At 60.5% G+C, this 25,169-nt stretch overlaps 1 protein-coding gene across 1 annotated transcript in view; it reads right to left on the bottom strand.

Moving 5' to 3' along the window:
- Positions 1 to 24,731, bottom strand: part of KLF13 (KLF transcription factor 13) — a 45,401-nt gene extending 20,670 nt beyond the window's left edge. Inside the window, exon 1 of the mRNA XM_060005307.1 lies at positions 23,750 to 24,731. Within this exon, the coding sequence (XP_059861290.1) occupies positions 23,750 to 24,338 (589 nt within the window). The 5' untranslated portion in view covers positions 24,339 to 24,731. The remainder of the gene's footprint in view (positions 1 to 23,749) is intronic.
- Between the last annotated feature and the right edge of the window lie 438 nt (positions 24,732 to 25,169).

Genomic DNA, 25,169 nt, shown 5'->3' with positions numbered 1-25,169 from the left:
CTCTCCCCACAAAGTTGCCTTCTTGTTTGCCCTAAGAAGACTGCTGGCTGGGTGGGGCTCTGGCTGTCCTTCCTGGATAACATCTCTAGACAAAAGGAGGGCCCTGGCTGGTGGGCTGGACAACACAGCCCGAGAGGCAGCAGTGGCACCTGCGATGGGAAGGGGCTTTCCCTCCCAGCGCTGCGGCAGGTACACCCCCAGGCAGCTCCCGGCTTCTGGGCAGCACCCTGAGTCACCACCGACCATCAGACATCTGAGAAGAGCCTCTGACGTGGGCGGGCGGGCCAGAGCGCCAAACAGGCCAGCAGAAAGAGGCAGCCCAGGGGATGCAGAGGGGCGGAGATGAAACTTCCAGAGCTGTCACTCATGCTCAGAGGTAAGATATGGTGTCTGTGAAGCAAGAACAGGATGCTCCTTAAAGAGAGGAGACCCAGAAACTGGGTCTGAAAGCAAGGACACAGCAGGGGAATACGGCAGAGACTCAAATCTCAATCTCAGGGTTGCAAAGAGAACACTGAGAAAGTCTCACAGAAAAAGAGTTAAAGACAAATAAATGGATGACAAGAGAGCAAAAGTAAGAAAATGGAAGGATCCAGGTAAAGGAGCCCAGAGAGCCCAAGGACACAGAGGTGGGCCGTCATCCAGGGCGGGCAATGACGAGGCCACATTCAGGACCGGAACCTGGGCCAGGCAGCCCCGATTGAGACCACGCCCACAGTTCCAAGGAGAGAGGAGCACATCAGGTACCGAGGTCAGGAGTCAGGTGGCCGTGTCCTGGGAGCTGCCTGCTCCTCGTGATGCGGCTCTGACGGTGGGTGGGCATAGGGACAGGCGGGGGACCCTCTCCACTCCCCAGCTCCGTGGTCACCGGTGGGGGGAGGAGCGTGCTTTGGGCTTCGACTGTCTTTATTCCACGTTACTCGGCGCTACTCTAGCCTGAGACACGTTAGACTTTGGTTTCCGAATGGGGGCGCTCTGACACGTTAGGGGGTGTCCGGCGTCCCCTGCAGAGAACGGAGGGCGGCGGGGCTGCGGGGTGCTGCTCGCAGGCTCTGCTCTCTTGTCCAGCAGGCCTGGCCAGGAGGCCACCCTGCTCGCTGGACCTTACCCTTCCCCCGGTCCCCGAGGCCCACTCGCTGCTCCCCAGGCTGGGCTTTGGTCAGTGGCTCCGGGCCTGCCCTCTTGAGGCCAGGGTGGTGGCCTGCAGGCCGGGCTGGGGCCCTGGGCCCCGGTTGGGGAGCGGGCCTGGCCGAGCCAAGCGCCACGTTGGACCCCAGACTCTCCACGTCTCCTTGGCCCTGGAGGCTGGGGAGTTGCAGCCTCCAGGGGTCCGAGAGCCAGGAAGGGCCATGGGGGAGTGGGAGCGTTCCCAGAAACAGCCTGGTTTCTGTTTAAAAGGAGAAACAGAAGAGTCCTCCTTCTCTTCCTCACGTCCGTGCCCCAAGGGTGTAGGGTCCCCGCTGAGAGGGCCTGGGGGTCCCCGCGGCAGGCCCCGGGCCGCCCCCACTCCCGGCCAGATGGCTGTGGGAACTCTGGCCACAGACACCGCCGCCCCCCTTCCTGGCGCTATTCTTGGTGTGTGTCTCCCTTTGGGGGGAGGACGAGGGTGGAAATGATCAGAAGCTAAAATTAGCAAACGGCGAACAATTGAGGCCAGGAATCTGAGGTCGGCTGAGGATAACGATTTGTTTTCTGTGGCCCTGAGGTGGTTTGAGCAATAAAGGGAATTGAAAATGAAAACAAATCTGGAAGCTGCCCAACCCCTGCCAGGACCAGGCCAGACACGGGGCAGCTCGGGGTGGGCCAGCCAGATGGCAGGGACTCTGCCCAGCAGGGCCCCTCCCGGGGCTCCCCTCCTCCCTCCCACGGGGACTTCCTGCTGCCGCCCTTCGAGCGGGCCTCCTCCCCCACGGCCTTGGTGACTTCCCTGGCACTAGCCTGGCTGACTTCTTCTCCCGTGGAGGCGCGGGGGGGGGGGGGGGGGGCGGGTGTGGGCGGCGGGCCTCAGCGGGTGTAAACCCCCCGTGGTTGTGCCGTGAAGCCAGGCCTCCGAGCTCCTGCCTAGTTCCACGGGGACTCGCCTTTTCACCTGACCCAGTAAAACTGTCTGGGGACAGACCCGGAACTCAGGCCCAACGAGGGTCTCGCCAGGTCACACGGCGGAGTGGGGGGGGGGGGAGGCTGAGGCCCTGAGCACACAGGGCGTGGCTAGGAGGCGGGCACTTTGACTCCAGACTGCCCCCAGGGGGGCCGGCCGCACGGTGGCCGCAGATGGACAAAGGGAGGGCAGCCGGCTCATCGGCACTAGGCGGTCAGGGAGCTGCACTCCCCTAGAGGTCGCACCCAGCGGTCCTGGGACCTGGAAGCAACGTCCCCCTTCCTTCTAAGGGCACTCGGCTTGGCCCTTCGATGCACAGCCTTTGCTAAAGCCCCCAGGGGCCTGGAACGCAGAGGCCACGAGGAGGCCCTGGCCCCGAGGATGGGGCTTCGTCCCCAAGACACAGTGACTGCCCTCGGAGACCCTTCCACGGGGCCAGCCCAGGGCCAGGAGCTGGAGCCACCGTGTGTGACTCCATTGTCACACGTGCACTCATCTCAGTCACCGAAGCTGCCGCAGGGTGCATGCCAGCCCACACCTAGCCAGGAGGGCCCAGACCCACACTCCCCCGGGAGGGGGGGGCCGGCCAAGGCTGCATTTACATCTCCAGAAGCGCTGACCAGGGCCTGGCCGGCCACCGCCCTGGCCACCAGAGCCATATGTTCAGAGCAGAGAGCCAGGGGGTCTTGAGGGGTGGAATCGGAGTCCAGGCAGAGAGTCCCCGGCGGACGCCAGCGCTGAGGAGAGATGGAAAGCTCTGGGCGTGGCCTGAGCCCCAGAGATGAGCAAAGCTTCTGCGGCCGCCTTCCCAGGGCCAAGAGACAGTGGCGTCTGAGGCCAAACCACACGCCCTCCAGCCCTGAGGGCCGGGAGGTGCGGTGTACGACAGGGCAGTCTGAGCGTCCTGGGGTAAAGAGCGGGTCTGGGGCCTTCCCAGCCAGCCAAGTCCTGCAAAGCCCTTTGTCGACTTAAGAAAAATATATATGCACAACGCGAGAGCTCCAAGTTAAGCTGTATTTGGGGCAAAATGAAGACTGCAGCCCAGGAGACAGCGTTTCAGATAGCTCTGAGAAACTGCTCCGAGGAGGGGAGGGGAGGGGAGAGGAGGGGCCAGGATACACAGGAATTTTGCAACAAAGAGCAGGTAATTGGGAATGTCAAAAAGTTTTGTTAAATAAAGAAAACCAGATATCTCAAGTTAAGGAATTTAGCGCTTTTCTGGGTGTGGGAAGACGCTGGGCTCACTGAAATCCTTCCTTTGATGTGCACCTCAGCTATCTGGGGCCTGTATTTTCACATCCTGAGTTTCCTCAGGGCTCACCGCAGGGAGTGGCTGCAGTCTGATGACTGCTAGAAGGCAGGTATTCTTTTTAGCCCTGAGTTTTCTCAGGGCTCACCGGCTCTCCTTGGAGAGTTGCAATCATTGGTGACTGTGACATCCTTTGTTTATTGATATGGCAGGAAATATTCCATTTATAAATATTCCATTCCATTTATAAATATTCCATTTATCACCCTGGACACCTAACAACACCCTTCCTGCCAGGGTGCCGGCTGGGTGCTCTCACACACATTCTTCCCTTCTAGAAGGCAATTTGCCCCCAAATGCACATTCCCTTGCTGGCTCCCAGGACAATCACAAGGACAAGCCCAACCTGGGTGACAGAAGAGCAAGTCACAGGAGGTGTCACAGCTCCTCAACCCAGGGCCCGGTTAGGACACCAGGGACGAACAGATGAGGACGCACTGGGCAACCGTGAAAGGCCAGGTCCAAGAGCCAGTAGGCACTTTGGAGATGTGACCATGACAGAACGTTACAGTGAGTGGGAAAGGGCCAAACGTAAAATGACCGTGTGGGACGATACCACGTTTAATGTTAAAATAGACACGGGCTGACCTGTTAACGTAGTAGCTCGTGGGATTAAAGTTATTGCTTTTCCTCCTTGTTAAGTTTTCTCTCAATACTTTCCTGTCTCCCAAATCCTTTCACGAACATGCTTGACTTTTTAAATCAGAAATAAAAACAAATGCAATGCACTGAAATTGCAGTCTTCCAGTAAAGTCAACTTCTTACGAGAAATAGGAACACTCTCACATCTAACCTGGTCCCAGAGCACCAAGAGCGAGTCATAACATGGGTGGAGCACACATTTTCCAACTGTTGATGGGACCCAACTCAGAAGCTGCCACCCAGTCCAGGGATGGTGGATTTGGGTCATCTGAAAAGGCAAGTCATTGCCAGGGACACTATGGAGCTCTCCGCGTGGCTGTCCACCCTCCTGGTGTCCTTAGTCTTGCCATCACTATTCATGTTCTTGCAGAAAGGTCCTCAAAGCTGGGCTCCTCACAGGTTCAAAACTGCTGCAGCCCCACCAGCACCCTGGCTTCTGGCCCGGCTTGCGGGGCATCTCAGAACCTGGTGGGCCTCGCCTGTTGCACTGGCCCGGACCACCCCTGAGGCCCTCCTAGAAGGCTGTCCCCACACCAAAGCCACCCTGTGGGCCCCTTGAAGTCAGCCAGGAGGCTTCTTTACACGTCCAACTGCTTTCTCTAAACACGAGTGGGTGAAGACAGGACCTAAGGGGGGCACTCTGCCTGAAACCTCACATACATCCCCCGAGACCTGTAATGAGATGAAGCTCACAGACGTCCACGCGTGGAAGAGCCTGGGCCACCTATGGGACGACCCTCCCCCACACTAGGATCACTGGGTCCCCATGCCCACTCCCCGCTGTGACTCAGGCAGACCCTTCCCCTCTGGCCTGCAACTTGCATACCGGCTTCAAAGCAGAGGCCACAGGCCAGACCGCTCTGAAAGCTCGGGGACCCTGGGACCCTCTGAAGGGCTTCACACAGTAGGGAAGAGCCACACCATCCAGAGGAACGGCCACAACTCCCGTGACGGCTTCTCCCGGGACTTGGTGGCTTCGGCAACTCCCCTAGTGCTCCTGGTTCATCCAAGGCCACACGGCCGACTGCTGATTCTGCCGCCGGCTTTATGGGATTCTAGGGACGCTCGACCTTGTCTGCTTTAGTTAATTCACACCCAACCTCACACGGGCTGAGAGGCGCCGGAAGCTGTGACCCGCAGGGAGCCCCACAGGCCCAAGACAGGGTCGGGAAGCAGCCTGGAGGGACTGAAGCCCCCTCCTGCCACCCGCGCTTCTGACTCCCATCCTCCCGCTGGGCCCCCATCTCCTCCTCAGCCACCTGGTGGGCACCCCCGCAGGCTCACGCGGCAAGAGGCCAGGGCAAGCATCAGAGGGGAGGTGGCTAACCAGGGCTGACAGGCTGACACCGGCCAGGCCCAGAGACGGGGTCCAGGGCTGGGCAAGCACAAGGCAAGCACACCCGAAATCCCCGGCCCCCTGGACGACGGCCGCTCAACCGACCGGAGGGCTACTCCTCCCACCGCGGCCCCACGGGCACACACTTCCCACGGGGGCCGGGCAGGAGCTGCTCTGGGAACAGAGTGCCCGGGTCAAGACCGTGGGTGGGTCCCTGGAGAGCTCGGGGCAGCAGCACTTCCATGGGTCCCGGGACGCCCCCAGTGGAATGACAGTCGCACAGTGTGATGCTACAAAGCCCCTGTGGGTGGGCGGTAGGCCCCCACTCCCCCCCACAGCTGCACTTCAGTTCCAGACAGAACACAGGCCTCCACAAACAGCCCACGGTGGCCACCACGGCTGCAAAGCAGAGCCCAAGGCGTGGAGGCTGGCGAGCAGTCATGTCTGGACAGGTGGCTGTGCGGCTGTGACCTCGCGGCCAGGCCCGGGTGCCAGGAGGGCTTCCGGGGCTGAACACTGGTGAACTGTCCCCCAAGGGTGAGGACAGGGCCAAGCAACTGCTCTGGGAGGTACAACTGGGTGCCACATAATCTCTCTTTTTTGAGCTTTTCTGAAATTTCCCAAATCATTTACAGTTAACGTATCATTTTCAATAACGTGTGTGCACGTGTGCCATGCGTGGCCCTCCTCCCCCCAGAGAGCACTAGGGCTGGGCTGACACAGCCAGACCCTTGGGTTCTGCTGTCACTTTAGCGCAAAGCCAAGTCGGAGAGGGTAGCAGGGGCCACCAGCCACTCCGGTGTGCTTCGCCGAATCCTCTTCTCTTCCCTCGCGTGGGCAGCCTGACATCCTGCCAAGTCCTGTGCGCTTTTCTTCACTTTCCTCACCAGCAGAGAAACCCAGGGTTTGGGTCTTGCCTTCAGAAGTAGACAAGGGGTGCCCAGCAAGAGGAGGAGGAAGCCACCAGAGCCGAGGCTGACCGCGGGGAGCCGTCAGGAAAGCCGGGCTGCAAGCACTCGAGCATGAGAAGGGCTGCTAGGAACACACCTTCCCTCCTCCTGGGCGGGGGCTGTGCATCCCCCCAAAGATGCCCATGGAGGGGAGGGGCACACATGCAGTCCTGAGGCCCAGAAGCCGGGGGACACGAAGAGCACCATGACACCCACTTCTCCTTTCTTCTTCCCCTGGCCTCCTGAGTCATGCCGCTCCGCCCCCCCTTCTCTCCCTTCCCTTGGTGCCCCCAGCCAGACCCTGCTGGTAAGGAGCCCGCACAGGACTCCCCTTCCCACCATCCCTCACGACCCCTGGATGCCCACAGTCTGGGCCTGGCTCTCATCACCAAGGCAACATCCCTCCAGCCCAGACCTGCCTCCAGAGGAGCCCCTCTGACTTGCCCTTTGACCCCCACCCCCCAGTGGCTGGGCGGTGCCTCTCTGCTCCCACCCCCAAGCCCCCCTCCCTTACAGGAAACTGGCTCGTAGCTTTGGAAAGACCCCCCCCCTTCCCCTCTCCCCACCCACAAGCACCAAGAATGGCGCTTCTCAAACCTCCGCCAGTCCAGCGTGGCCTCGGCACAGGAGCCAGCACTCTGGTGACCCAGGTCTCCCAAGTGGTCCCCAGGCTCGGCTGCAGGAGCCTTCTCCTCGGGAGCCTTGGTGCTGCCAGAGAAGCTCTGGGGGGATGCCTGTGATGCCGGGGAGACACAGCCCCAGCTCTGTGCCTCTCTGAGCGGTTTCTTAGCCCCCAGGCACTCCCACCTCCTGAGTGTGGCCCCACCACAGCCCTGGCTGAAGGCCAACGGGCAGGGCCCCTGCCCTGCCGGCCACCCAACCCACTGCTCCTGTAGGTACCTCCCCGATGGCAGGGGCTGTGGCGCGGCGGGCGGGGAAGCCGGCGCCGCAGGGCCACCAGCCCACCTATGGACTGACCACATGGGCCGACGACCGGGGGCCCGGGACATCCTTGTCTGGGAACTGAAAGGTTCGGAGAACAGGTGATGCTTTCATTTCTTCTTCAATTGAAGGTGATGCCTTTGAAAGAGGAGGCATGGAAGTGAGCCGCTGTGACAATGTGGGCATCACCTCATGGGAGCCCCTCCCTAGAGCAGAGGCTGGGGTGAGGGTGGCAGGGTTCACCCCTGGCCTGGAAGCCCCCGAGGCCGAGGTCCAGGTAGGAAGAGGGAGAAGGAAGAGGTGGCAGTGGGGCTCCAGCAGGACCGGGCCCGGGGAGATGAGTGGAGCCAGGCTGCAGCTGGGGAATGTGGACGGTGGCATGGGGAGGAGTCCTGAGCACGTCCGTCTTACTTCTCACCAAGGGGTTGGGGACCAGCCCGGGAGGAAAGGCAGCTGGTGCTAAGGAGGCGCTCTGAGCTGAGAGAGGGAGGGAGGGAGAGAGAGAGGGGGAGAGAGGGAGGGAGGGAGAGATTGTGTGTGTGTGTGTGTGTGTGTGTGTGTGTGTGCGTGTGCGTGTGTGTGTGTGGCGGCGGGGTGGGGTGGGCTCAGGAAAAGGAAGAGGATTCTGCAACCACAGATGGGTGATCTTCCCAGAAGCAGTGGAGCCCAGCTTATCGACCTGGTGTCCTGTGTGGAAGGTCGGGTTCCTGTGGGGACACACAGGCTGGAGGCTCACCCGGGTGCTGGGCGGCGGGGGCCTTTGCCAGGACTGGGGCTCGTGGGCACACTCGGGTGCTCGGGACGGCACAAGGAAAGCCTGTCCTCCGACGCCCTTCCCCTAGAACTGGGATCAGAGTCGGTGACCACTGACTTCACCCACAGGGTAGGAGAGGCGACGAGCCAGTGGGGGCTGAGGCCCACCCAGGAGGGCTCCCGGTCATACATGGGAAGGTACGGATAAAACACGGAGACCTGCCACCAGCCAGCTGAGCGGGTGCCCTGGGTCAGCGGTGTCCTGTGTTGGGAGGCGCCCACCCGCACCTGCTGCGGGGACTCAGCTCGGCCTCACGGCAGCGACAACCCCAGACCAGGTGGGTGCTGCCCAGCGGGGACATCAGGCCCCCCACTGTCGCCGGTGAAGGGGTGGGGGCAGCAGGAGCGGCTCAGCTCTCCGCCTTTTGAGACCCCACCCACTCCTCACCCTCACTCAGTGCCTCCTTTCACCCCAGGGTGCCCTCACCAAACGCTGTGCACAGGGCCCCACGGTGGGAGAGGCGCAGGCCTCCCAGGCCCAGGGCAGCTCACAGGGACAGGGCCGCATGGCGCTGGCCGTGCAACACCAAGTCCTCTAGGGACAGAAATGCCAGCCACAGGCAGGGTCTCGGCGGCACTCAGGGGACCGTGAAGAACCCCCCACCGTCCCCTGCCCCAGCACTGTCCAGGCACCCCACAAACACAGCTGCACACGCAGGTCCGTGTGGGCCACTGGCCAGGCCAGCCCCCAGCCCTGGCCCTGTCACCTTGACCCGCAGCCCTTCTCTCTCCTCGACAGCCCAGTGCTCCTGGGCCGGGCTGCAGCGGGGGCCGGGACCTCAACGCCCGGGAGCGTGTGGCCTCACGTGCCTCCTGGCTGGCCGACCCTGCCCCCTGGTGTGGCCCGGGTCGCATCACTGCCTCCTCGACCACAAGCCTGTGAAAGGCCCAAGAGGAAGCACCTGCCCCAGACCACAGGCCCCAACTCCCCGGCCTGGCCCCAAGCGTCGGGGCACCCAGCCTGCGGCCTCGGGCGCTGGACCTCGGCCCGCCGTGTAGAGGCAGGACCCTGCCCCAGCCTTGGGGCAGCTGGCACTATCCTCCAGGAGCGCAGAGGGGCCCTGACCACAGCCCCTCCCGCCCCACCCCTGCCAGCCATCCTGCCGGCTCCTTACTGCCCTGGAATCCACTGAGATGTGCTGACAGAAAGGTTCTACTGCTTTTAGGGAAAAAAATCTGTAAGCCTCAGAACCAGGACTCATTCTCCACATTCTTAGGGCAGATCCTGTGACCCCGGCGTTTGGCCTCAAGGAGGAGTGTTGAAGGACAGCCCAGGCCTCCCGGAGCTCTCCCTTCTCACAGGTGGAAAGATGCCCCTCAGGCCAGGCTCCGGAGCAGGGGGTGATCCCCCATGAGCCAGGCCCACATCGGTGGGGCAGGGGCAGGCCACCCCAAATACCAAGCACCCGGCTGCGGCCAGTTTCCAGCCTGCTCCCAGCGGCCCAGCTGGACTTACGGGACACGTCTGTGCTACGGCCCCGGCCTGAAAATGGGGGCGAGGGCAGTGAAGAAGACGCTCAGGAAACCACTCTGCTGACCCCCAGCCCCGGGGCAGGAGTGGGGGGGGTGTGGACCAGATGTCAGGACAAACCGGGTTCCCCGTTTGCACAGGAGGGAGGGGCGCGAGGCCTGCCTCTGGGGCAGGAGTAACAGGCTCCGACCTGACCTCGCAGGCACCAGGCACAGTGGGCAAGGAGGGGCCCCTGAGGGACAACTCTGCCCCCAAGGAAGATGGAAAAGCAGACGGAACCTGGACCAAGAGATGCCAGTCCCGGCCTGGGAGCCAAGGCGCCCTCGGGCCATCCGCCCCAGGCTTTGCAAGACTCCATCCTCCAAGGGGTCAGCAGCGGCCACCGTTGGAGCCTGCAAACCAGAGAGCATCCCATGACCTGGCTGGCCGGCTCTTAACAGCTCTGGGCCATGTGAGCAAAAAACCCCTCCCTGGTCATTTCCTGTGCTTGGAAATCGTACCCTAACACGTGAATCCCGGTCGGCATCACTGCGGCCCAGAGTGCTGCCGGCACAGGTGGGCACATGTGAGGGCAGAAGCGCCTTCCCGCTGTGGTCCCCACACAAGGCTGGACCCCATTCGCGCCTCCTTGCCTTCTCAAGCAGGTGAGCATCCTGAGGGCAGGAGTGGGGAGGGGCTCAGGTGTCGCTGGGCGTGGCAGGGCAGGGTGAGGCCTTGCAGGTACAAAGCTACGGGAGTGCTGGGTGCGCCGGGGCTCAGGGGTCTCTCCACACTGAGGGCCGGGTCACTCCAGCCCACACGAGCAGGGGAGGAACACAGGTCCTCAGCACCCTCCTCCGTCCGAGCAAACCCCTGGAACAGCCCCTGCCCCGCTGGGGCACTCACAAATGTCCTCTGAAACGAGATGCCAGGACAGAGGAAGGACGGCCACGCTGGTGCCCAGGTGTCACCTCAGGATACAGGCCCTCAGCTCTCATACTCCTTCAATGTCGTCCCCTCAGACCACACAGGAAGCATCTTAATGCCAAATGCACTTATGCGAGGGTGAAAACCTAGCAGGAAAGGGGCACGAACTGTGGTTCCACAGCTGAAAAGCCAGCCTCAGGAGTGCTTTCATGCTTCCCTCTAGGAAACAATTCTCGTATCTGAAAACATAAAGCTGTGGCCCAAAAAAGAGAGAAGAAAGGGGGAATAAATCCACAGACGGCCCGAAGCTCCTGAGAGCAACTACCCCTGCAAACAAGAGGTGGGAAGCTACTGAGACCAGCAGCCCAGGAGGCCGTCAAACAGCGCCTGTCAGTCCTGAGCGGGATCCCCTGGCCCCGGGGACGGTGCCCTCTACCTGAAGGGGCCGCTTCCACTGCAAACAAGATCTCTAGCCTTCCGGCCGAAGAGGCTGCCAGTCACGAAAGCCTCCCCGAGGTGGGCACCCCTCCCAACGACGGCCGGCTTCTGGAAGCCCCACCCAGAGTGCCCCATCCATCCGGGTGGGGTCATCTGGCAGGAATGGCATAGCCACTCATCACCATGAGACGGCAGAGACCAGTGACGCCCAGCAGAGAGGAGGTGGAGGGCGCCACCCCTACTGCTACCCCAGGCCGCGGGCACGCCCAGAGCTGCTCTGGGGATAGGGGCCTGGGCTGTCACCTCAAGGTTCCAGTTCAGGGACTTCCCTGGCGGCACAGTGGTTAAGAATCCTCCTGCCAACACAGGGGACATGGGTTCGAGCCCTGGTCTGGGAAGATCCCACAGGCCTCAGAGCAACTAAGCCCCACAAGCTGTGCGCCACAACTACTGAGTCTGCGCTCTAGAGCCCACAAGCCACAACTACTGTGGCCCGCACACCTAGAGCCCATGCTCCACAACAAGAGAAGCCACTCCAATGAGAAGCCCGCGCACTGCAATGAACAGTAGCCCCTGTTCGCCGCAACTAGGCAAAGCCCGCGCGCAGCAACGAAGACCCAACACAGCCAAAAATTAATTAATTAATTAAAAAAAAAAAGGTTCCAGTTCAGCGGCTTCTGTCTTTAAAGAGTGTGGCCAGGGCCAAGCGGCTGGTACCTGGTAACAAATGAGGCTCACCTGCATGGGCACCACTCCCTAGCCTAAGCACAGCCTCTGGGCAGCAGGCTTCCATAGCAACAGGCCTTGGGAGCCACACTGTCTGCACTGCCTTTCTGTGGCCCAGGATAGACTGGCACTTGCCAGGCGGGAGCTGAGGCTGGGACACAGCTCACCCACATGCAGAGCCACAGGGCAGCTCCAGGAGGCCCTGAGACATGAGCTGGCACCTGCTTCAAAAAAGTAGTTCTGAATCATCTGTTTCTTTCCAAAAGAGAAGTCAGCAAAACCGTCCATTCTGAAATTCTGCTCCCACAGGTTAAACAGACACACACACTCATATACACACATGCACACAACACACACTACACATACCCCACACACAAACACACACCTCCCAATGGGTGCCTTACACACAGTCTCAGAGGACAGAGGTCAGCGTGCCCAGCCTGCTTCACAGCTGAGAACCTGGAGCCAGGCTCCCTCTGTTCTCCCTCCAAGGCCAGGCGTCCTCAGCAATGCTGCACTTTGCCTCTGTTTAAATGACTGTGCACAATCAGACAAAAAGGCCTTTCTCTGATAAAAACAAAACACCGAGAGGCTCCTGACCAAGGTTACTAAGACACAGCACACGTGGAGTCAAGCTTCCATGAGCCCGGGATGAGGCACAGCAACAGCACGGGACTCTAAGTCCAAAGTCCAGACGGTCAGGACTTACAAAGGGCACAGGGCACCAGGCACCAGACAGAACCTCTGACACCCTGCCCCGGTGACCCCAACAGACCCCTCCGCAGGGAGCTGCTTCCCACGCAGCTACCCGCGTGGGGTCGACAGGGAGGCCGGAGTGGGGGCCCAGGGGGCAGCCCTGTCTGTGCCGAGGGTAGGGAGCCAAGGGGCCTGCACACCCCCCGTGAAGACGGGCCCCTGGACACAAACCTGCCGTGCCTCTGCAGACGGCCTCCTGGGTCGGCTCCACTCATGGTAAAATCAGTGAGGTCAGCTTTCTTGCAGACTCACCTGGCACCTCCTCGGTGGGGGCAGACGCCTCTGCAGGAGCTAATTCACAGGTGGATGGAGCAGGGCAGCCCAAGGCAGCCCCAGGTAAAGGGCAAGGCCTGCCGCCAAGTCTCACCCACAGAGAGGTGCTCCCGTCCTGGCCCGGACCCTCTCAGGCACTCCCACAGAGATGGGACACCAGCCCAGCCACCGACGAGAGCAGTTACAGCTTAACATCAAACACCAAAGTGTCACCTTGTACCAAGGTATAAACTAGTTCATACCGCGGCCTCCCAGGAGGACCTGGCATGTGGTGGGGAGGGCGTTGCTTGGGCTCAGACAGACTTCTGGGCGCTTGTTATGGGGCTCTGAACACCAGAGATGAGAGAGGCATCTCCCCAAAACTCGACGGAGCGTCATCAACCTCCAAGCCCACACAATCCCGGGGCAGTGTTTACGCAAGCACTCCCGCGCCGGGATCCTGCCAGCGCCCCGGCCTGCAACCGTGCCAGCTGTCAGCAGTGGGGGCCCTTTGTGCCACCCCCGCCCTGCCACGCCAGGGCCTCTCCACAGCTGAAAAGAAAATGCCCATGAATCACTGCAAGAAACATGCCTCCTGTAAAGGGAATATAAAGGTTTATTAAGAAATTCTAGGAACCAGGTCAGGCATCTTGGTATCTTAGTCACTCCAGCTAATTAAAGAAAAAAAAAATCAAAATAGAAGCCCATCCTAGGAACATGAGACAACGAGAGCTTCTCTTGCCACAAGTACTTTGAGCCGCGGCTCAGCCGGTTGCCAAGGGGACCCAGTGTTTACCTCTCCCTCTGCTGTGTAGGAGGATGCTGACCTACCAGGAACAGCTAGGCCACTGCCTCTAACACCCCACAGGAAGGGCCGCCAGGGTGTCCCCAGGGGCCCAGACGATGGAGGAGGAAGCCACAGCCCCACCCCAGACCTCTGCCCATCGGTCTCCGGTCTCCGGGGCTGAGCCAGGCCACAGAACAAAGGAGAGGCGTCTCCAGGCCTCCCCAGCCTCCTGGGCCCTGCTCCCCAGCACACGGACCCTCCCCTGTGCCAGACCCTCCCCTGTGCCGAGGACTGGAAACCCCTGAGGGCAGGTTAAAAATGTGCTTAGACCCCAGGTGTGAGGAGAGGAAGAGGGAGCGGGGTGGAGGGAGAAGGGGAGGAGGAAATGTGAGGACCAGGCTGCACCCTCCACTGGGCAGCCACAGAGCTCGGCTCAGACCCCCATGCCAGGCTGCTGGCCCCGATCGAGGGCACAATGGCCCCAGAACAAGTACCCCACTGAGGCCTGGGAATTCACAACCTCCAGCTCGACTCCAGGATGCCCGCTCCACCCTAAGGCCAGCGCTGCCCCTATAGCCTCAGCTGGACACATACTGCGCCTTCCTCCTGGCTCCTGCAGGGCAAGCCTCGGCATGACAAGCCCCCTGCCTGCCGCAGCAGGAGCCACCTGGCCAGAGGCCTCCCGATGGGCTTCCTTCCACAGAAACAACTGTCCTGAGCTTTGGTACGCATGCCCGCACACACACACGTGCACACACGTGTCTGCCTCCCGAGGCCCCGTGCAGTGCTGAACACGTGACGGGAGGAGCTGAATATGGGAAGGAGTTAAAACACTTGGTTCGTAAGTCAGGGAGACGAGCAGGGAAAGGGAGAGAAAGGGTGACGTTTTCCAAAGGCTAAAGTGAGTGAACTTAAGACTGACGCAACCTGTCCAAAGCAGGATGCTAGCACGGAACACCCAGCCCAGTATCAGGGAAGGACAGCTTCAAATCAGCACCTGTAAGAAGCCAAGGCTGAATTTCCTGCAAACCCCAGAGGCCTGCCAGTAACTTAGGGCAACCACCCTGATCGCCAATACGACATCACGAGGCCTATGCTGTGAATGCTCGGGGCCCCACCTCGAAGAGGGCTCGGAGAAAATACTAAAAGACATTTCATCATCATAAAAGATGGCATCCTGCAAAGGCCCTCAGACTCTCCCGGGGGAATACCCCCAGTGCCTTAGGCCAAGCAACAAGGCAACTTTATTTTTGAAAATTTTCTGGCTGTGCCGCACAGCATGTGGGATCTTACTTCCCCAACCAGGGATCGAACCCATGCCCCCTGCAATGGAAGTGCAGAGCCCTAACCACTGGACTGCCAGGGAATCCCCAAGGCAACTTTTGAAAACAGGATTTGCCATGCAAGCCGCCCAGAGAGGGCACTCTGGAAAAGACAAGGAAACCTGGGGAACTACCCTTGGCACCCAGGGCTGCAGGAGCTGGAGTCCCTGGGGGCCTCCTAACGCCACAACGCCTGTGCTCAGTGACAAAAATGGCAACTGATGAACAAACATGGGGAAATCCTTCCAGAGTGGGACTCGGGTAAGACCTCAGTGATGGGTGGAGGGGACCTGTGGATGGCGTCTACACCGCCTGAGCCCCACCGCCCTGCCATGCTCACTCAGCATGCCCAGTGGGAAAGGACCACCCACAGCCAGTGGGCAAACCAGAGTGGCCGGTTGGGGATGGAGGACAATGGTTATAAGTTAGGGAAGCACGTGGGACTGCCCATCACGCAGTGATAGTATCAGTGGCAACTACGTGACTCATTCCCACTCACTGTCCCTCCTCCAGTGAAAACCTGTGAGGTTTGTTGCGGATAAGGGAGCACCCACGGTGCCAACCCCCCACCTCCCAGACCCTCTCCCTGATCTCAGACTTGGTTTTGAGCAACTCAGCCAGCCAAAGGCCCAGGCAAAATACCACTCCCCACCAAAGACACGCCTGGGCCCCTGGGGCCCCGCTCCGCCCCTCCTAGTGGGCTGAGGCTCGTGTGCGCCTTTTCTGGTTCCTCTCTTTCCCAACACTTTCTTGCAAAAACCTCTAGTTTTGATCTGCCATTAACTTTAGCTTCTTCCTCTGGCCCCCAAACAAGTTCTCTATCCCTTTTTTTTTTTTTTTTTTTTTAGTGAGCATTTATACAACAAAAGTGAGTTAAAAACAAGTGAAAAGCTCAGAGAAGGAATTTACAGGAGAAGGAAATTCCTGTACTGCTCCCACTGGAGGAGACTGACCTTGGGTCAACTTAACCCAAGGGCATGAGGAGCCCCATCCGGGCCCCAGGTCCCTGCCTGGCTGCCCAGCCAGCACCCTGCTGGGGCCCCTCCCCGGGTGGGGGCAGGAAGCCCCCTGAGCTCCTGAGACCGCTTCACCCTCTTTCACACCTGAGCTTCCTTCCCACTGGCCACGTCTGCAGGACAAAGGCCGGCGCCAGAAGCCCCTTCCGAGGCAGGAGCCTGACACAGGCAGAGCCACGCGCTCTCTGGTGAGTGACTGCCAACTAGCAAAGCTCTCCCACCACGCGCCCTGGGCTCTGGCTCCAGGAGCCAGGCCTGGGCCCTGTGCTCCGGGACCACGGGTCGCCCATCTGTGCAGGCAGGCCACGCCCCTGTGGCAGCAGCGCAGGGACATTTAAACTGAGGCATCAAGTCTCAGCACTTTTCCGAACAGGTCACCTTGGGACAGACTGGCCAATGGCCACAGAGTGCGGCCAAGTTCCTGGTTAGCAAGTGTTTTTTGTGTGATGAACTTCAAAAAAGGAGAACAATAAACAGATCCCCACCTCCACCCCCCGCACACACATCACAGTTAAAACCTGGAGCGTGCCCCGTGCTGTGCGTTCAGAACAATGTCAGCGCAGATGCCGCTCTGGGCCAGGCCGCCCGCACCACACACACGAGGCCCATGGCAAACGGGGAGGATGCCCCAGTCCACCCGGCTCAGCAGGGGACCGGGAGCAGGTGGAGGACACGGCAGAGCCCAGCCACCAGAGGAGCGAGGGGACGCAGCCCCCTCACTGCAGGGCCTCTACGCTGGGGGGGGAGGGTGGGCCCCGACGTGTAAAACTGAGCGTGGAACTGGGAGTCACAGGTTCCACAGAAACACGCTCCAGCCTCGGATGCTCAGGTCAGCCACAACACACAGGGTACCGCGCGCGTGCGTGCGTGCGTGCGTGTGTGCGTGCGTGTGTGGCAGAACTCGGGTTGGGTGAGGAGTCCTTCTGTCCTACGTTAAGTGCCTCGTGTCAAATCACTGCCTGCAGGGTAGAAAGTTAGAGTTCCAGCCTCCATTGTATTGGCCCGGGGCAGTGGCCAAGGCCTTCTGAGCCCGGTGCTCGGCTCTGGGGGCCTCTGTCCCCACTGCCCCATCCCAGCCACACCGCAGCAGCTGCTTCTGACCCGCCAGGCTAGGCGAACGCTCAGAAGGTTGTTCCCATCTTGACGGGACACTGACTTCTCAAGAAAATAATCCCATTTGGGGCTGTGAAAGGAAAGGAAAACAGGCTCAGGTGTGTGGACTTAGATCCGTATTTGGGTTTTTTCTGGAAAGCATGTTGAGACCCACCAGGAAATTAAGTGTGTCACCGGCTGCAGGCCCCGCCCGCCCAGGCCTGGGAGACAGGTCACCAGCAGGCACAGAGCCGAGGTGTGGGTGGGCTGACTGAGAAGAACATGCCCACGAACACCTCCTGAGCTGCTCCAAATACCATCTGGAAACATCTGATCCAACGTAAAATCAGGGGATCCGGTTTGTTTGGGGGAAGGAGCTCCTAAGACTCTCCTGAGCTGCACTTTTACTTTAAAAAGACTTCCAACAACAAACCTGAAAAACCCAGCACCTGTCCAGTCAAGGACATTGGAGGATGAACAGAAGCCTGGCAGGTGGACTGGGCAGAAGGGGCTGAATAAAGGTGAGCAGACGGCACCCCAGCACGGTACCTGGCTCCGCGAAGGACCAGCAGCACCCTACCCTGGCCCTCTGGAAAGCCACGGTCTCAGAGTGTCACTTACTGTCAAAAAAGAACAGCCCTGTACAGCAGAGAAGCCTGGCAGACACCCCTTCACCCGCGATCCAGCACTGTGGTGCACAGAGGGCCCAGCATCACCTGCGTTGTAGTTTTGACCAAAGATTGTTTAAAGTGGATCTAATCATGAGGAAACAATGAGACCAATGCAGATTGTGGGATCGTTCCATACGTCAACTGGCTTGGATCCCTGAAATGCCAATGCACCAAAGACCAAAAGATGGGGGGGCACACTAGTGTCTCTTAGTGTCAGATTGAGGGATACTAAAGAATTAGGACAACCAAATGCAATGTGTGATTAACCGCATCCCGGCTCCTGTATGGGCCACCTGGGAGGGTCACTAGAGAAGCTCAATATGGACTGTATGTTAGATAACGTGTAATATTTAGAGAGATGAGAGGCAGGGGAGGGAGAAAACATAATATTTAGAGAGGGAAGGTGGGAAAGAGGGAAGAAAGGATTTTTAAAAAGGGTGACAGAATATTAACTAATGACTCGAGAAGAAGAGTATTTGAATGTTCATCCTACAACCCCTTAACGTTTCAGAAGTAATGAGAATTTGTGGGGGAAACGGTGTGCGAAGGGCACTTGGGCTTCTAACACCCTGAGGCCCTGCTCATCCGCGTTCCCTGGAACCCGGTGGAGGTGGAGACAGGCACGCGGGCACACCCACACCCCGAAGCCGGGGAGGCTCCACCCTCATCTGCTGTGCAACCTCCAGCATATTTCTTAACCCATCTGAGCCTGAGTGTCCTTATCTAAAAACTAGTAATAATTGCAGTGCCTGTTCCATAGGGTCCTTGTGAAGATGAAACAGTGTACTGGAAAGTACTGCAAAGGGAAGGCCCAGCCCCTGGCAAGCCGCGTGGATGTGCACGACACAGCGTGAGCACTGAGTGCGTCATTCTACAAGTTTTTATTTTAAAAACTATTTTTACTGCCTTCTTAGGGCACAAACCAGACACACCTTAACAGTGCCCTGAGAGCTCCAGATCTCTGTTGGGAAGGTCAGGTGTCACGGAGCGCAGGCCCCGGGCACGGCAGGGAGGACCTTGCAGCCTCTGCAGATGCCCTGGGTCTGCTCCAGTGCTGTGGGGTTTTGTGGGGTTTCTCAAGTTATATATTTAAACACACATGCGTGCGTGTGAATAACCCTTTGGTTTGCTTCCTCCCTTGCTTTTAGGCACCAGCAACGTATCTTACCCTTGCCCTTTTGATATGCCACGTCTAGGAATCAAACAACCACCGGGATTCAGGATTCAGCCTGTCAGAGCAGGCAGGCCCTGAGAGCGTGGGGGCCGCCACGAGTGGACTCAGCAGCACCTTCTCTGAAGGGGCAGAGCCCCCAACCCTGTTGGTTCCAGAGGCTTGAAGCCACACACACAGGGCCTCTGGCTAAGTGAAGCGTGGTCCTAATCAGATGCTCACACAGGAGGGAGGGCCTCAAATCCGCTTTCAGCCAGGGGAGCGGGGAGCAAATGGCATCACATCGGTGCCCCCCACACCCGCCCAGTGCAGGCCATGCCAGGAGGCCGCCGGGGGCACACCTGACTGCGGCAGGGGCTGCGGGCCACCGGGTAAGCTGAGTCAGGATGGCAGGACAGCCGGTCGTGAGGGATGCAAGAGTAACAATGGTTTTGTTGAGTTTGTTTCAAATGTTCTCAATATGATGCTTTCACGTGTACAAAAGGAGAACTGGGAGAAGTTTAAAAAAAAAAAAAAAGTCAGCCAGAGACACAGCAGGAAACTTAGCACCGGGGAGACCAAGATCTGTCAGCCTGTTTCCTTTCAAAACATAATGTGTCCTTTAAGTCAACAGAGTAGCTCTACCATACATTTAAATGCTGCCTATGCCCCCGTCACTACCACCACCAGGTCTCAATCCCACACGAACGCCAGCTGGACACCAGGACACGCACCAGAGTCTACTGCTGCATGGCTTCTAACAGCACACAATCAAGAAGAGCAGCGCAGCTGTGCTTCCAGCAGGTAAGAGACTGGGTAAGTGACAATACAGCCACACAGCCGCACCCTGGAGTACTATGCAGCCAGGAAAAAGAACGAAGCTGCCTCACTGAGCAAATACACAGGACAAAAGCCTCGGTGGAATGTGTTTGGTGGATCCTACATGTGTGTTTTTAAATCACCTACTCCATGGAAGCACGTGCTTGCGTGTATACACAAAAGTCCATTAGAAGGGTCTGGAAAGGGATGCACCAGTAAAGGGCAACAGTGGTTAGCTGGGGGAGGGGAGGGTTGCACATTCTGTCTACACACTTCTGCACTGTTTGAAGAGTTTCACAACTAGGCCCACTGGCAGCCTGCGACTGTGGGCGAGCAGGGGCGGGAGCTGCTGGCCTGGCCGTGTCCTAGACAAAGTGCTGGCCTTCTGCCAGCTTGGTTTGCTCTGGGCGAAGGAGATCCTGGCCAGCCACCCTCCACTCTGACAGGCTGCCTTTCCAACGCAGCTGCCCAGGGGAGCACCTGCCAGGGGTCCGGGCGGGCAGTGTGCTTGGAAACCATGTTCTAAAGCCAGAGTTTGGGTTGGGGGAGGGGACCTAAATCCTTGCCCCAGTAATCTCACTGGGGATCGAATCCCTCGTTCAGTGGGTCAGGGTAAATTTCAAAGAAATCCTGCCCCAAATTATCACAGGAAATGGCTGAGACAGTGAAGTCTCACTCTACTTTCCACCCCACCCCACACAGGGCCAGGTGGCTAGGAACATCTCTCTGGGGCTGCAGGAGGGAGGGGCTGTGTCCAGCACAGTGCCCACCTTCCTGGCCAGGCCCCCAGAGCTGCTGAGACGTGCCCAACCCAGGGTGCAAGGAGAGGTTTTCGCCACTAGCGCTGGAGGGAAAACAGGGCACAGAGGCATTGTGAAAACAATCCTTTGTGGGAACAAATAGGTAGGAATGTATTTGTGATATGTCTGCCTAGAAAGACTGCGGCCACTCTGCTTGGTGCTCACCAAGCACCCCCTGCCCCCCGCCCCATCCTGGACAACAGGCAGGAACCTCCTCCAACATGTGCGACCTGGACAGCTGCGGGGGGCGGGCGGGGAGTCTGCCCTCAGAGGGGTCCAGAGCTTCCCTTCTCTAAGTCCTTGAATTTTCAAATCAGAGCCCTTCAGCCTCCAAGAAAATCTGTTCCTGGTCTAGGCAGTCCCCAAAGCGAGTCTTAGCAAACCTCCCAGGTCTGGGCTGGGAAGCTACGAACAAGCAAATAACAAGGGGCTCAAGTTGCAAAGACGTTTGTGTCTCTGTTTTGTTTTATCATGAGCTTGCTATAACATCAACAGTTACCTAAATGTGACAGAGGGTCATGAGTTCCTAGGATGACCATTGGGGGACCACACAGCCACAGAGCTAACCAGGACAAGCAGCAGCTCTTTGCGTGCAGTCGGTTAGGGGTGGGGGTGGGAGATCAGAGCAGAGCCAGGAAGCCCAGGTGCCCCCAGAGTCAAAGATGCCCCTAGGGGACTTCCCTAGCAGCCCAGAGATTAAGACTTCACCTTCCAATGCAGGGGGTGAGGGTTCAATTCCTGGTTGGGGAGCTAAGATCCCACATGCTCCGCAGCCAAAAAAACAAAACATAGAACAGAAGCAATACCGTAGCAAATTCAATAAAGACTTTAAAAATGGTCCACATCAAAAAAAAAAAAAAAAAAAAAAACCATGACCCTAGGAACTCTCAAAGTAATTTCACGTACACACATCCTCGTTTCCCGCACACCTTCCAGGTGGTCAAGGGAGACATCACCAAGCTGCAGGGAGACCTGGGAACCAGTCCCTGGTCACAAAGCTAGGCAGAGCAAGGTGCCAACTGCCTCCTTGGCTACAGGTCATTTTGGCATTCACTCCCCACCATACAATCGCTATGGGAGTAGGGGGGGTCCCTAATGAAAGGCCTGGCATGACCTGAGCCACTGCCTGCAGAGACCACCCCTCCCACCACAGAACACTCTGGGAGCCCACAAACCAGGGGCTGTTGCTCGGGTCTTCCCAGGGTCACCTCTCGGTCACCCCCTGCAGCCAACTTGCCTTTCCTCTCCCTTCTGTGGGCTACCTCTGTCCCCTCTATGAACACCAGTGACTTATGCTCTGCACACCTGGGCTTAGCCTGGAAATAGGCTTCCTGGAGGTGCCCTGGACCAGAGGTAGATTCTTGGTTCATAAGCAGATTCACCTGGGGGACCCCTTAAACTGCAGTCAACATCTGGTACCTGGAAATCTGCATTTCCGAAGGCCCCAAGGGAACCCTGTGCACTCCTGACTTGGAGGTCTACAACTGCTCTGGAGGTGGGGCTCCAGAGTTTCTGCACACCTGGAGGTTGGGGCCGGCTTCCTGCTCTAAGAACAGACACAGTACTTTGCAGGCAAAGTACGGATCCATCCTCTTCTGGCTGCCTTGGGCTTACAGGCACCCCAGAGAGGCTGGCTTCCACCCCACTGTGAAGGTGCGGGTTCCCAGCGCCCCTGACTCAAGCATCTAGCCATGCTGCCCTGTGCTGCGCAGGGCACATGGACCCTGGACCAGGGGGGCTGAGGCAACCCGGAAGGCATCCCCCGGCGGAGGCCCGGGCGAGCCCCGCCCCGGGCCAGTCCCTCCGCAATTCGCGAAGCTGGCTACCGGGTGCTGCCGGGTGGAAGGCCACAGTAAAAGAGGCTGCAGAAAGGTTTTCCAATCAAGTTCCCTACCCAGTACTGGCCTCGCCTCAACGAGGTACTCAACCCCAGCCGCACCCCAAACCCTGGCCCCGCCCGGGTACTCGGGGTCCACCAGGCTCCAAGCCTCGCTTCGCCCCTCCCCCACGACCACACCCACTCTTGCAGTAACGTCCCCACCCCCCTCATGAGTCCACACAGCCCGAACTCTGACTCAGACAGCCTAGAAACGGCCCGCCTTCACCCGCGACCCCACCACCTGCCACGTGGTTTGAGCGGCCACAGCGTGGGACCAGAAATGCGGGGACAGCCTCGGGGGGGAAGAGGTCGTGAGATCCACGGTACCTGACACCCGCAGACCTTGGGCCGACTCAGTTCCAAATGTACCGGGAGAAACAGCCTTTCAGCTCTAGATTCTTGAAGACTACTGCGGTTTTTAAATCAGTCATGTAATCAGTTTGTGAGTTATTTTACAAATGAGAAGATGAAACCTTTGATCACGAAGTTAATAGTATAAAGGCTTAAAAACTGTCCCAAAGGTGGAAGACCTAAGTGTCCAGAAGAGTTCGCGTAAGCTCAGATGAAATACACGATTCTTTAAACCAAACTGGGAAAGAAAGGTTGTTTACCCATTAAAAGGTTGTTTCCACTTTTGTGTTTAAAAAACAAAAAACCACCACAGAGGAATCAATGACAAAGTCCCGGACTCGCGCGAAGGGAAATGCTGCCCTGGGGTCGGGGGCGGGCGGCGGTCCGCGGATCCCAGGCTGCCGGCTCCGGCCGCCCGCCCCCGTGCAGGTGCTGCCTGCCCGCATCCGGCCCCGGCAGGTGAGAGCACGGCGGGGAGGAGGGCGGCGCAGACCCACGGGCAGGAGGCAGGGCGCTCCTTTCGAGAGAAAGCGCAGCGGGCCCCAGGAGCCCCTCGGGTCCGGCGCGCCCCCGCCGGCCGGATGGGCGGGGCTCCCACAAAGAGCCGCGAGAGAGGACCCGGGACCGCCCCCCGCGTCGGCCGCCGCTGGCTCTGGTTTCGACAAATTAAACCTTAGAGCGCTGGAAAAATTACAGGAAGAGAAGAGCGAAGAATGTGCCGAGTGGCTGGAGGCAGCCCTGTCCCCGCGTGAACTCCGCCCGCCGCGCGCCCGGGCCGGCCCCTCCCCACCCGAGCGCGCGCCCGGCCGGCGGGGGAGGGGCCGGGCGAGGACACCCCTCCCCCGCGGCTCCCGGGCCGCCCACCTCCCCCGGCCGCAACCGCGGCCCCCACCCAGCTAGCCGGCACCTGCCCTTGCGCCCCCCGGCCTGGGCGGGGTCCCCGCCCCCGGCCCCGGCCCTGATGACGACGATCGCCCCCGCGGCCCCGCCCGAGCGCGCCCGGGGAGGGGGCGTGCCCGGCGGGGGCGCGGTCGCCGGGCGGGCGCCGGCTCCCAGCGCCGGGACCCGCCTCGCGCGGTGCGCGGGGTGTCGCCCGCAGCCCCAAGCGGCTCGGACAGGGGCGAGGCCCCTACCGTTCCCGGCCCGACCTCCCCTCGCTACCCGCCGGCGGCTCCGGGGGCGTGGCCGGGCAACTCGCACTGGCCCCGGGCCGCCCCACTGACCTGTGTGAGTTCTCAGGTGCGCCTTGAGGTGCGAGGATTTCCCGTAAACTTTCTCGCAGCCCGCGTAGTGGCACTTGTGCTTTCTCTGCGGGGACTCGAGGTCGGCGCGACTTCGACCCCGCCGGCCCCTTTGTCTGAGGCCGGGCTCGCCGCTCCCCGCGGGCCCCGGCTCTCGCTCCGGCTCCAGCCCCGCCTCGGGCTCGGGCTCGGGCTCGCTCCACGCCGGGCTGAGGGGCGCGGCCGCCGCGCCACCGGCGCCGGGGGAGGTGGGCTCGGAGGCGGGTGGTGGCGCGGGCGGCAGGCGGCAGGGGGTCCTCGCCTTCCGGGCCGCGGCGCCCTCTCTGCGCTCCGCGGGGGCGGGCGCTGGCGCTTGTTGGTTAAGGTCCGCCAGGATCCGCGCCACTACGAAGAGCGAGGCGCTGTCCTTGCCGTCGCGGCGCTCTTCGACGCGGGGCAGCGTGGCGGCGACAGCGGCCGCGCCCTCGGGTCCGGGCTGCGGGCCCTCCCGCGGCCCGTGCACAACCGCGCGGCTCGACATGGACACGAGGCACTCGGCGGCGAAGTGGTCCACATAGGCGGCGGCTGCCATGCTGCGGGCTCCGGCCGGCGGGCGGGCGGCACTGCTGGTCGCTGCGAGTCGTCAGCGGCGCATCCGCACCCACGGCCTCCGGAGAGCTGGCGGGGGGCGGGGGCGCGGCGCGCCCTCTCCGCGGGCTGGGCTGGGCGCGCAGCCGCCTCTGCCGTCACCCGCGCGGCTCCGCGTCTGCGAGGCGCCCGCCTGGCTGGGCACCGAAGAGTGAGCGCATGGGGGGCGCGGGCGAGTTGGGTCCCCGCGGGGCGTCAGGGGAGGCCTGCCCTAAGGATGCCGAGAGGCGACGTTAGGGACGACCGCGCCAAGTCGCGGCTGCAGCCTCGCCGCGCATTGTGGCAGGCGGGACAGCCGCCGCGCGCGCCGCGGCTCGGTGTGGGCGGCCCGGCCCCGGGGGTGGGCGGGGCCGGGGCCACATCTGGACCCGACGTCAGCCCCCAGCCACATCCTAGCGGCGCAGGTTACTGGCGGCGGCAGCGGAGAGCTGCGCACGCGGAGGGGGCGGGGATCCCGGAGCGCGCATCGGCGGGATGGAGCGGTCACGCGCCCACGCCTGGGGAGGAGGCGTGGCCGAGGACAAGGGCGGACGCCATTGGCCCTCAGGTTCGCGGCAGGGCCAATCCGTACAGAGAGAGGCGCCCACCCGGCCTCGGGGCGTGCGCGTGCCGATGGGCGTGCCCCCTTGGCCGGCGGGAGGAGGGGCGGAAATTGGAGCCCGGAGCCGGGCACGCTGACGCACGACGTCCGAGGGCGGCGGGCTGGGGCGGGGCCGCGCCCCCTCCTTTTTGCGGCGGGGACCCCGCGGGGTATTTTCCTGTCGGAGCTTTTGTA

Source organism: Delphinus delphis, chromosome 2, assembly GCF_949987515.2.
Source record: "Delphinus delphis chromosome 2, mDelDel1.2, whole genome shotgun sequence".
NCBI lineage: Eukaryota > Metazoa > Chordata > Mammalia > Artiodactyla > Delphinidae > Delphinus > Delphinus delphis.
Note: the sequence above shows the minus strand (reverse complement) of the source record. Positions and strands in the feature narration are given on the sequence as shown.